The sequence below is a fragment of the Perca fluviatilis genome, chromosome 6 (assembly GCF_010015445.1).
Source record: "Perca fluviatilis chromosome 6, GENO_Pfluv_1.0, whole genome shotgun sequence".
NCBI lineage: Eukaryota > Metazoa > Chordata > Actinopteri > Perciformes > Percidae > Perca > Perca fluviatilis.
The window spans coordinates 21,005,019-21,017,765 of record NC_053117.1 but is presented as its reverse complement, the minus strand read 5'-3'; the positions used below and the strand labels follow the sequence as shown (position 1 = coordinate 21,017,765).

Sequence of the window (12,747 nt, the reverse complement as noted above, 5' to 3'; positions counted from 1 at the left end):
AGAAGCCCCAGGTGTCTATCGATTGGTTGAGCTTTTTGTCATTCTCGGAGTCTGTCCAATCTGCCACAGAGAGGATTTAAAGAAGAGAAAAACAAGGATAACTCAGCTTAGCTCATCTCTATCTTCTCATTGATCTGCCTCCAAAGCAGAGCTGTGGACAATCACCACTTGAAACTCATTCAACTGCCTTTTTGATCTTGCTTGGCACAAACATGCAAACGCCACCCATACTGCACTCACACATGTCATCCGCTCTAAGTACAGTAACTGGCAGAGATGAAAGGAAGCAAGATGGTCAGAGAGAGAAAGCGAGCGGTCATTTGTGAATGTGTCTATCCTTATCTTCTGTAATGGGGATGGCAAAAAAAACCTTGGTGCCAAGAATTAAAATATGGAGTAACTTTAGAGTCACTAAAGCCAGAGGGTGGATTTATATGACAACAAACAACTCTGCACATGTATATAAAGTCATTAGATCGCATGCACTGTATAACAACCCTGTAATACAGTGCAATTGCAACTATTTAATAATTGGGCTAGTTACAAGCCTTTAAATGAAACTTGTTTTATCCAACTGAAAGGGACATTATGACCTCTTTCAGTGTCTGCTGGGCACAAATATGAATGACAAATTACTGGCAGAAGCTGATTCCCTCCACACAGATCTACAGTTCAGCCACCTCCTGCCTTTCTCATCGCCTTAAACTAAGCTGGTCTGTGAATGACACAAACAGCCATGTTACATCCTCAAAAAAAGAGACAAGTAAGCTAGCAAATTAGGGTGCAAATGCAAAAAACAGCAGTGATAATTATAGTGCTGTTTTGTCACTTTTTGGGCTTGTGGGTGAAGGTTTTCAGACTTCATACATAAGACACAATCTACATGTGACTGCAATGTGACCATAATGACTTTAAATGTGACATTTACTATAAGTGAATGACCCACAAAGACCATGTTGTGGTCAAGTTGAGTTTAAGACTGTGTGATGACCACAATCAGGTCTGACTTGTTTTGAAATCAAGAACCAACTCTCAGGAGAAAATGGGCATTGTCTAATAATCCCTGTTGCTATGGTGGTTCTATTTCCAAAAAGAGAATATGGGCAGGGAGCTATGTTCTGGAAATAGAAATCTCAGCACCTATATGTATATACCAAGTCACTGGTATTGACCAAATACCACATCACCTCCCTGCAGATACAGTACATCCATGGTTTATTATTTGGAGCAGTTGAAATCTTCTATATTGCCCGTTTAACTGAGAAGTGTGGATGCAGAATCAGATTTTGCCAACACAGCTATTGGATGTCGAACCAGATATTTAAAGGGTCAGTACTGCATTTGTAATCTGACATAAGGCCCTGATATGGACAGGACATGGACAGCAGGGGTGTCTGCTGTCCTCTGTTCTGTTTATACTACATTGGGTGTCTGCTGGTGGACGTGTTCACACATTTGGGCTGCCCCACGTGGACATGCGTAGGCTGAAAGTATCATTTGAGTTCTACATTACACATTACATTTATATGTGTAGTCAAACTCCAGCTTTGTGATTAGTGAGTCTGAAAAACACTCATGCAACATCCCAATGCTCATGTTACTGACTGTATTTTCGAATATTAAAACCAGAGTGAGAATCTGGTAAATGAGCAATGAGTGCCTCTATATCTCATCTCCGGTTCTGTCTGTCTGGGTCTAGTCATCTCACAGAACACACTGGGATGATGAAACTGCTTCAGCTAAACAAGTCATTAGAACACATAAGAGATGCTTATAGATTGCTTTGAAGATAAAACGAGAGCTCCTACAATGAGAGAAGAAAAAATCCCAATAATAATAAATGGCAAAGGTCCTTTCCTTCTTGTATCTCTCAATTATTATTTGTCTTTCTCATTGTCACTTTAAGGAAACAACAGTAAAAGTGAAAGAGATTGAAAGAAAGACAGGAAGAGAGCAAGATAGGAAGAAAGGAGGATAGCAAGTACAGTTGAATATATGTTTTACAGCCTATTATGATCTCTCCTGTGTTGTAATACTCATTCAGTAGCTTTCATACTTCCCAAAGAAGTATTCCACTTGCCAGGTGATCCATTTTTTTTTTGTCTTCTACAAATAATATTGATGGGCTAATTCAACAAATCAATCATTCATTTGGATTACACTTCAAAGACAATGGGTCAAATCAGTGAAACCGAATCAAAGATTCACTCAGATCAGTGTCTGTGGTTGAACCGTGCTCCATTAAGTTCTCAGTGAGACAATACGCTTGTAAACACAAAGCAAGTGTTCAGAACTAAGGCAAATTGCCTACTTTGGCAATGATCCAAAGCTGGCTGGCTACTCTCCAAAATGACCACAGCTGCAACAAACTACACAAATTGTGAATCAAGTGAACTGGTGCTGAATCGATTCACGGCTATCAGACAGGAAGAAAGAAAGAATTAAGTTAATTAAGGGAATCTGTCACCGCTATGGTGCATTCACTTTCGAGACACAACTCAGGGATCCTGCACTACAGACTGATTGTGTTTTAGTAAAGTAAAATATAAAGGTACATGAAAAATATTAATAAAATATGACTTAATGAATCACAGAAAGTTAATTATGCTCCAAGGCATAACCTGTAAAGGTTATAAAACGTTGTTAAAGTTTATATTTGTATGATCTCATGTCTTTGCAACTGCCATTCTTGTCTTTCTGTTTTCTGCAGTTTAAGTTTAACTATATATAAACTATATATATAATTTTTAGAGTTTGAAACTGTATTTTGAAGGAGGAAAACCTAAAATTGTGGAGGATGGTAAAATAATTGTAAAAATACAATATATATATATATATATATATATATATATATATATATATATAGAAAGAGAGAGAGAGAGAGAGAGAGTGAGAGAGAGAGAGATAGAGAGAGAGAGATTTAAAGAAAGATCCACCTTCAATCATTTAGTAAGAGTATATAGGCCTTAAAAACTCATGTTTCCATCGTACAAGCAGCGGTGTGAATGATTAATCTACTATGACTTCCTTTGTCTGAGATCAGAGTGGAGTTTTAACACTAGTGAAGCAACTGTTTGAAGACTTTTGTTTGATGGTCACAGCAAAGATTGCACATGTATCAAAATGACATGTAGCAATAAAACCCAATGTATGAGCCAAAGGTCAAAGCTCAATCAAAGAAAGAAACACTAAGATGAGTAAGACAAAGTGGATGATGATAAAACATAAAACATCAACTTACATGGGATTCCCAAATCACTCTTTTCTTTGGGCTCAGTGGACATCTGAAACAATGAACCTTGGGACGAGAAAAGAAGGGGATGGTGGAATGGATGGAGGAAGGGAGAGGAACACAACAATCAAAATCAAACAAATACGTCAAATAAAATGGGACAAAAAAAACAAATGTCAACGTTTGTTTCTTTCTTTGTGTCTTTCTCACTTTGCTGCTCTCCTACATTAACTTTAGTTGTCTGACAAAAGGTCTGACAACAAAACAAAAAGCTTATTAATTCCTCTTATAGGAAAAAAAAAGAAATAAAAAGGATAAATTGAGAAACCCTAGTGTCTGTAAGACGGTTATTGCTGTGTCATACTGAGTGGTCCACTTAGTCAGACAGAAGGCCTATGACACAGATGAACTGCTGATGCACTGATGTATAATTGAAGCGCTAGTGTATAATTGATAAAGGCAAACACAGCAACATGGTGCCCTTAAAAGCTTCTTGCCAGACCAGCTGGACGTACAAGATACACTGATCATCATCAAAGGGCAAGTAAAACTGACGAGGTTAAGCGGGGTGATGTGAAAACTATAAACATACATGCACACATACATGCGTGCAGTTGACAAGCATGATGTGTCATTTCTTTTAAGCTATGCAGGGGGGCTCGGCTACATTGCTCAGGAGTTTTAAGGTTACTGCAATTTGGTTAGCCATATAATTCAAGATGGTTATTGGCATGAATTCCCATGTTTCAGCATGGTTTTATCAAATTTCTTATTCTTGTATGAAATGACTTTGCAAATGACTGCATTTACATGACTGCATCTAACAAATGCCTTCATTATCAATGTCTGAATTAGTGATGACAGTAGGAGCAACATGCCATGACAGAAACTTATCATGTTCCAATTATAACACAATTGTTCAAACAAATAGGAAAACATGATGGCAGGAAAATGAAGCGTAATTGATTTAGCAAAAGCTAACACAAGCATTATGAAAAGAAAAGATGGCACAGATGAGGACAAAACATTTAAGAAAATGGCTAACAAGCAGTGCAGGAAACAATATGACAAAGTGAAGCGATTAGAATCCACAATGAGAAGAAACAAAAGTGGGATGAATAGAGCTTTCAATGAGGAGATGGCTCCTTTGATGCTCTGCAGGACCTGCTGACACTGCTGATCGCTTTGTATAATACAACACAAACACGATTAAATGTTCTTTCACAGCACTAAAGTTACATAACAGCTATCTCTAGTGATTACTTGTGGTTTTAGAGACTACACAGCAGATTGTATTTGCTTCACACACACACACACACACACACACACACACACACACACACACACACACACACACACACACACACACACACACACACACACACACACACACACACACACACACACACACAGAGGGTAGGAAGTGAGTGAAATGTCATGCTCTCAAGGATGACACAGTGGAGCTCTGACTGAATCTGTTCCAAGAATCCTGATCGATGTGTCAGAAAAATGTCAACAGGCCAGGAGAGAAAAAAAACACAAGCAAATCAAAAAGAAAAGAAAAAAATGAGAAAGGCCTCAAACTTCTATCACAAGAAGACGCACGCACATTTATACAGACTCACACTGATAAACACATAAACACAAAAAGAGAGGAGGCACTCCACGCAGGGCAGAAGTGAGGTCAAATGGATTTCTACCTCTCAGGATTTAACAGGACAACTTTAGAAAAAGGGCAGCGAGAGACGTAGGAAGAGATGAATAGAGAGGCGGGACGTGTTGGTGGAGAGAGAACGAGAAAGAGAAAAAGAGGGAGAGTAGAGTGAAGTGCTTTTTGAGCACAAAGTCAATTACAGAGCACTATCTAAAACATTAACTCCCCATTGACATTATCAGTTAATTCACAACCCTGACACCGTAAAAGGGAATAATTTTAAAACCAGCAACTAAACACTGCTGTACTTTTTTTTCCCCCATTAAATTGATTTCCAAAGACCTGGTGTTCAAAAACACATATCCAACATAAACAATGCAGAAACTGAAATTGCAGTTTATATCTGGAGTTGTGCAGCATAAACATTTGTATGCTTTACTAATGTGAACCAACTTAAACATATTAGTGTAACTGGCCAATTGGATACCAACAACGAACCATTTTCTGTCTGTGTAAAGATCACATTTTAAAAGATCCATCATTCATAAACCAAATGGAAGAACGGTCCATGAATCACTTCAAGCCTTTCAAATATACTCTACCTATAAAATGCTGTGCATACAGCTATCCCCTCTAAATAACCACACACACACACACACACAGTTCATGGATTCCTGTAAATGGTACAGGAAACAGCTGAAACATAAGTGCTGACATAAAACCACGTCTGTGGAGTCATTTTAAAGACAGAAAATCAATCAGGGGAAATGAGCCTAAATCTATACCTCTTTAGGTTATATCCCAGATTCGGTGGCCCCACATGCCTCAGGGAATCCTTTTGATAGAGCATAGACAGTATATAATACAGTACGTAAGGAGTGGGCAGGGCTCTGCACATACAGTAACTTCTGTCAAAAAAGGGGCTAGGGGCAAAATCTTTTTGAGGGATTATATAATATTATTCCATTGCTCATGACATAGACCATAAATTAAATCATCACTGCTATCCACTCCCCTTGGGCTGCAGAAAGAAGTCCTTCATAAAGCAACGGCTGAAGGCTGAAGGCTTTGTGCTCACTGATAAAGTAGATTTCTGACTGCGTGCTTGTGAATTATTTAACCTTTAGTTGACCAGAAATGCCTAATTGAGTGGCAAAACTCTTAAAAAAGGCAGCAATGTAATTGAGTTAAAGATAGACAACAAAAACGACGTATTATAAGATCGAGAATATATATCATAGAACAATTAAAGTACATATAAAATTACCAATAACTATCACATAAAAAACTGGGATCATAAAATACATAAGAGACTATGTAGATTTTATGCAGCAATAATACATATTCTCTTAAAAGAGACCTATGTATGTAATTTTAAGTATTTTTGCATAGGTCAGGGTCATAGCTCTTTTATCAAATTCGGTAAAAGTTGTGGGATCAAAGAGACCTAACTATTCACACCGTTTGGCTGAATGTATTTGCCATTTTGGCCAAGACTCCTTGAAAAACTGATTTTTAATCTCAAGACACCATCAGGTAAAATAAAATGTCTGCTGGACACGAGTATCTATCAATTAGACTATGGGAGTGCCTCAGCCAATGGGAGGTCATAGACAACTATACTAAGTTTTAGGCAGCAGAAAGATGTATTGTTCTTGATTGTCAAGTCAAGTCAATTTTAGTCTCGCTTTGCCAGACCCTCCTCCAAAGTGCGCTGAAGGAGGGTCTGGCTAGTCTGCATAGCATTCGGAGATGGGAGGAAAACGTGCTTTGGTTTAATGGCATTTCTTTAAACCAATCAGAATCGTCATGGGTGGTGCTAAACTCCGCATAGAGCCGCTGCAAAAGTCATGTGAGAGAAAACTCAGATTGGACAGGTAGGCTAGCTGGCTGTCTCAATTTACAATGCAGAGATCTGAGGAGCAGTCAACCAAAATCCTCATAAATTCACCGAATTTAAAATTCCAACACAAAGAAAGCGGAAGGAAACGGAAAATACATGCATCCGGTGGAATTTCCTGCAGCACCGAAGCAATCCCGGAAGTGGAACGCGAAGGATATAGACTAGGTCAATTTTAACTACAGCTGCCATGTTATGTGAAAAGAAAGACCAATGAGAATTGATGGCATAATGTCAAGCCTTGTTTCAAAAAGGACTATTTTCCTGTTATTTTCTCTCTTCTCTGCACTTTGACAGGTCTCTATCTCATGTCAAATGCTTGTCTACCAATTACTCTGAGCACAGGGAGTAACAAGCACTATTAACTACAAGTCAACAAATATAATTGCCTCCATCTTGGAAAAACTGCTGCTGCTATATTTGTGCCGTTATGACTCAACCCACAGTTGAGATTTCCATGCAGAAACTTTTTTACTTGTCAGAAATCATTACAGTTTTTTTTTTTTTTTTATGATTGTTTTTTTTGTATGATTGTTCCACATCATTATCTATCATTACTTTCCTTATAAAACAGGTGTTTGTGACTTGAGTAATGGACAAATAAAATGGGAAAACTAAGGTGAGTCAAAAACTCTTCTATACATCATCCACAATGTGCACAGAAGAATAAAGTGCATGTGTGAAGCAGAGCAAGAGCAAATCACTATAAACAAAGGGGGTAGGTTCCTGGAGAAATGCATAAAACCAGAGGGTCTGAGAGGAAGAGGCAAGAAAGATGGCATTGAAGATAGGAGTCTTAATGCAACGAGAAGCAGTGGTTGCTGGAGGACTGGAAAGTGAGATAAAAGGACCGATGAAGAGGAGGACCAGTCAAAAGAAAAATGTAAAGAAAGAGGCGAGAAATGAGAAGGATGGGAACAATGAGAGGAAAACTGCCAAACTTTACTGCAACGCAAGCTAGAAGAAAGATGAAGTATGATTATGAATGACATGTCTCCAAGGTACAATGTCTCAGCACGACCATGTTGACAAGCCTGCCAAAGCCTACTGACTCAATTGGTTTAGCTGGACACTAATTGTAATTCAAATGTAATTGGGTTGTCAATAACTGGATTGATGTTTTATTCAAGACTGATTTTCTAACATCTTCAGTATAGAAATTCCAGCTACTTCAGCTATCAGCTAACCTAAATCCATTGCTAACATTACAACAGCACTTCTAAGGTTTCATTTCATTCATACTATATTTAGTTATGGGTTTCTCAATATGGTTATAAATTAACCCATTCAATTGTCATGTTACGCTTCACTCGCTCCTCTTCTCACCAAGCATCACCACCCCAATGGCCTGCCTTATCCGGGGTCAATTCCCCTTCAAGTCAATTCACATCTGAAGCAGACGCTGCAAATTTGTTCAAATTGGCAAACTCATCTTTTATGGTTAGGTATGATATATGATACAACTTCAATACTTTTAGAAGAGATACATCAATGCTTCTGCTCTGGAAGATTCATTATCGTCAACTCACTTTGCATACAGAGTCCGTCGGTACAGTTCTGAGACTGGAGTACCAGCCCGTCACAGTCCTTTCCTCCGTTTTTAGGTGCTGGGTTGTTGCACTCCCTCCTCCTCCACTGGGTACACTCTGTCCCACAGGCCGACCACTTACTCCACTCTGTCCACACACCGTCCACTAGAGGGAAAGGATAAGAAAAGGAGCCAAGAGAATGAGAAATACAAAAAAGACAAGGGAGAAAAAGAGAAATGTCTCATGTACAATGTCCTCAATTATGTCCCAGCCCCCCCAAAGTGTAGCATATATAGGGCAGAAAAGTACAAAAAAGAATAGAAGTGGAATTCAGCAGAAGCCGAGTTTAGTACAGAACAGGTAGAAACTTGGGACCACAGAGTAAAAAAGAACAACAAAGCAAAGGATACAGTACAGTATGGATAGAGTGACGTGGATACAGTAGAGTCTACCAAAACAAAATGGCACAAACTAAATCAATCTGAATAAAATTGGACTAGAATAGACTTACCGGTGCACAGTGTGGTACAGGGTAGTTTCTGTATGGCCTGTCCATCACAAGGCAGTCCTCCATTCAGAGGGGCGGGGTTAGTGCAGCTGCGGGTTCGTTTCTGGAAGCCCCGTCCACAGCGACTGTTACACACCGACCACTCCGTCCAAGTCGACCAACCACCATTCACTGTGGCAAGAGAGCCACTTAATCAGTAACTTCATTTATACAGTAATCCATACATGCATTAATCAACCATTTTAACAAAACAACAAAAATATTTGCAAGGCGTTGCTAAACAAAAAGATCTCTTGCACAGCACACTCATGAATGACCACACACGTCCTCTATGACTACTTTAATCTAATGCTATCATGAATGTGTTTTAGATTTCCTGCAGGTCAACAAATAGGAAGTTTGGTTTTATTCCAGAGGGCATTAATCTTACAGCCACAGCACAAAAACTGTGTATGGTAAACTGTTGATAAACGCAATAGCACTTTGACACTTTTTGACACAATGTGCCTTCGTATTGTTGGATATTGTTGGTCAGCTGTGGCTGCCATTCACTGTGCATTTCAACTTTTTCTTGTCATATCTTTATTTTCACGTTGTTTTTTATGGTTTGAATGCATCGTTTATAAATATTTGTTGTATGAATTGCCCCTTGAGGAACAAATAAAGTATTTTGAATGGAATTAAACAAACTGTAGCATACATACTAACACAAAAGCCTCAAGTTTTGTGACGTTTAAACAAACTAGTTCTGTAATAAAACAATAAAATGGGCACAGAGTGCATTCAAATCCTATTGTATCACAGCATACCATCCTCAGTGGAGAAATCTGTGATTTAATGTGTTGTTTGATTTAATTGAACTATTTGTCTCGATTGACTCATTGAGTATGTGTTTTACAGATGACAGGAAGCTTTTTTACACACACACACACACACACACACACACACACACACACACACACACACACACACACACACACACACACACACACACACACACACACACACACACACACACACACACACACACACACACACACACACACACACACACACACACACACACACTATACATGTCTATGTGAAGACACACATGTCTACACATGCAGCTGTATAACCTACACATGGCAAAACACACATAAACGGTCATACTCTTGAAAATTGCTTAACCTTAAACCCTTGTTGGAAAAAGCACAGGGAATGAATGATTGAGTTTTCTGAATCCTCATTAGCCATGCATGCTTCCATAGTCTGGATTCATCTTTTCTCTTTCTGTTGCTCTCTGTGCATCTTTTTGTACCTCTACAAGATGTCCCTGCATCCTGTCACATTTACACTTGACTTCATTATTCTGTATTATTGTTGTTTTCATGGCAGCACAGCGCAGACAAATATAAGGGTAGACAAGAAATGAGCAGAAAGAGAGAAATCAGGTATGAAGTTAGAATGAGTCACAAGGACACCCAGAGAGAGTTGACATCCGGAGAGGTGGGTTGAAATTCCTTCGCTGCATCTCGACAGCTCTGTCTCAGCCCAGTTGTAGCCAGTGGACAGTGCCCACTCCTTTTCCAACCGCCAATTAGAAATGAATCATCAGAGAGTATGTAACCGGTAAAATCAGGAACAGTCACTTTTGTCATCTACATTCTTAGGTTTTTCTATTTATTTTTTTCTTCTTCACTCACCTGCCTTGTCCCACTCTGCTCTCCTCTGCCTGTCCTTTCTCCTCACCTGCCTCCCATCCATCTCTAGCTACTCCATTTTCCCCCTTCATGTTTCTCTGTTTTATCCGCTATTATTTCACCTTGTCAACAGTGTCAGTTGGGCTCTCGTGGTGCCAAGAAGATTGAACCACAGATTGAACAAACTATTTCTGTAAGGATACATCAGTGTCAAACCACTCCATCTCTCGCCGTCTGTGTCGAACACGCACACATGCACAGTTATTTTTGATTGAAACACTCCTCCTAGAGAATGGACTTTGTGTGGTATGTGTGTGTTCTGCTATACATTGTTTTCCCTCAAAATGTTTCCTATCCTCTCATGTCAGGCTGGCATTTGGTAAAATGGAAAAAAGAGAGAAGGCATATAATGCATTTTCTTCTTCTCAATAAGCTTTTTCTTTGTTTGATTTTTGTAAAAAAACAAAACCAAAAACAGCAAGAGAAGAGCATCACCTGCCGTCCAAACTAACACCATTCAGAACTGAGCTATTCAAAGTTTTTGTTGTTGTTTTTCACAGCTGTTATTATGCCATATGCTGCACAATTCATTTGAAGGTGGGACTCTTGGCTGAAAGTGCAGACATTTGGAAAGCCCAAGTCTTCTAATTTAAAACTGAAGGCGTGACTGGTGGATTTAAATTAGGTGAGGTCAAGGGTGATGTGGGAATATCAGGCCAATCACTAATAGAGCGTGTTGGCATTGCAGTAGAGCTAATTTCATGTGGCAGATGGGGGCTGGCTTGGCCGGTCAGACACATTGTTGGGTAGCTGCAGCTAGCATTTAAAAAGGTGTCATATCAGTAAAATAATTAAAATTAGACACAAAAAATGTCACCTACACTCACGAAAACAGAATATCACAGCTTTTAGTGACAATATTTTTGTTCTCGTTCACACATAAAAAGACCCACACAGACACAGGCATGCAGTCTTACCGTAAACAATAACAGTGGCTGTAGTGCTTCGTCTTTTGGCCACTATGTTCTTAGCCACACATGTGTAGTTGGCTGTGTCAGACAGACGCGCCTGTTTGATGATCAGGTTGTGGTCGATGGTGATGTAGAAGTTTCTGTCCTCTGCTGGGTCAATTATCTCTTCGTTCTTCAACCACTCCACCTGGGAGACACAGAGAGAGGAGAAAACGGGGTGAGTATAAAGGTTTCCTTACACCTCTGATACACAAAGAGAAAAGTTTAGAAAAATGTAGCTTACGAGAGACGATAGAAGTAAATTGTGCTATTGTGTAATGACACTATGTCTTATCTGTTTTTATAGTGGGAAGGTGTGTTCCTGCCATGAAGTCAAATACAAGTGAAAGCAGAAAAACAATTTTCATTCAACTGAAGTTCTTTGCTTTTTGCAACTACGTTAGATCTTGCCAGCTGAGGGAAATTATGAGATCACCTTATAATCTTGTTTTCACAAGTGATCCATCCTGAGAAAAATAAATAAAAAAGGGTTTTGAAAGTGATGTTCGTCTAAAACTGTCCATCTGTTAGAGCAAAAAAAAAATAAAAATAAATAAATAAAAGAATCATGTCTGGGTGTTCCAGTATAATCTGTTTTCAACCTTTCCAGATGACAAATAAAGAAGGTATGGAAGGACTTATAATAGGATGCTGGTGTAATCTTGTTTTTCAATTGTCCCACACAGATAAGCTTTGAGGAGATGCTACCATTCCAAATCCAAGTAAATAAATACATATGTGAAGGGGAAGAGGCTCTGTGGTGACTACCAAGAGTATCTTGTTATCTGTCATGGTTCATCCTGTAAGTAAGAGAGAAGATACAAAAACCTATTGCCAAATGTATTCTCATGTAGAATATGTTTTAGAAATCAAAAATAGAATTCACAACCAAATAAACATACTTTGTGGGGTAGGATATAAAAATACTAATAACAGAAACAATAAATAAAATGATGATGTCTATGTCTATGTATATAGCAAAAGACCCTCATCTACAGTGGGCCCCTCCACAATATGAGTGGCAGTGTAGAAAAGGAGGAAAATGTCCCGAACATATGCTTTCACAAGGTACTTTGGGTGAAGGGTAGGACAGCGGGAAACTATCCTATTTACGAGCCTAATCACATTTCCTGAGTGCTGTATTTACTGGTCCAAAGCCTCATAAATTCAGCCTGTCCAAGTTTTACGGCTAGCACATAAATGTCCAAGCCGCGTTGTTTAATTCATGTTGT

General features: G+C 38.9%; 1 protein-coding gene across 3 annotated transcripts in view; it reads right to left on the bottom strand.

Annotated features, from left to right (window-relative positions):
* The window catches only part of si:ch73-72b7.1 (netrin receptor UNC5C), a 199,864-nt gene that overhangs the window by 32,084 nt on the left and 155,033 nt on the right, over positions 1 to 12,747 (bottom strand). For 2 of the 3 annotated variants that reach the window (XM_039802570.1, XM_039802572.1), the window contains exons 5-8: positions 11,483 to 11,663; positions 8,827 to 8,994; positions 8,316 to 8,480; positions 3,242 to 3,298 (exon numbers count right to left, since the gene is read on the bottom strand). In XM_039802570.1, the coding sequence (XP_039658504.1) occupies positions 3,242 to 3,298; positions 8,316 to 8,480; positions 8,827 to 8,994; positions 11,483 to 11,663 (571 nt within the window). The remainder of the gene's footprint in view (positions 1 to 3,241; positions 3,299 to 8,315; positions 8,481 to 8,826; positions 8,995 to 11,482; positions 11,664 to 12,747) is intronic. The other variant, XM_039802571.1, reaches the window with a different exon arrangement.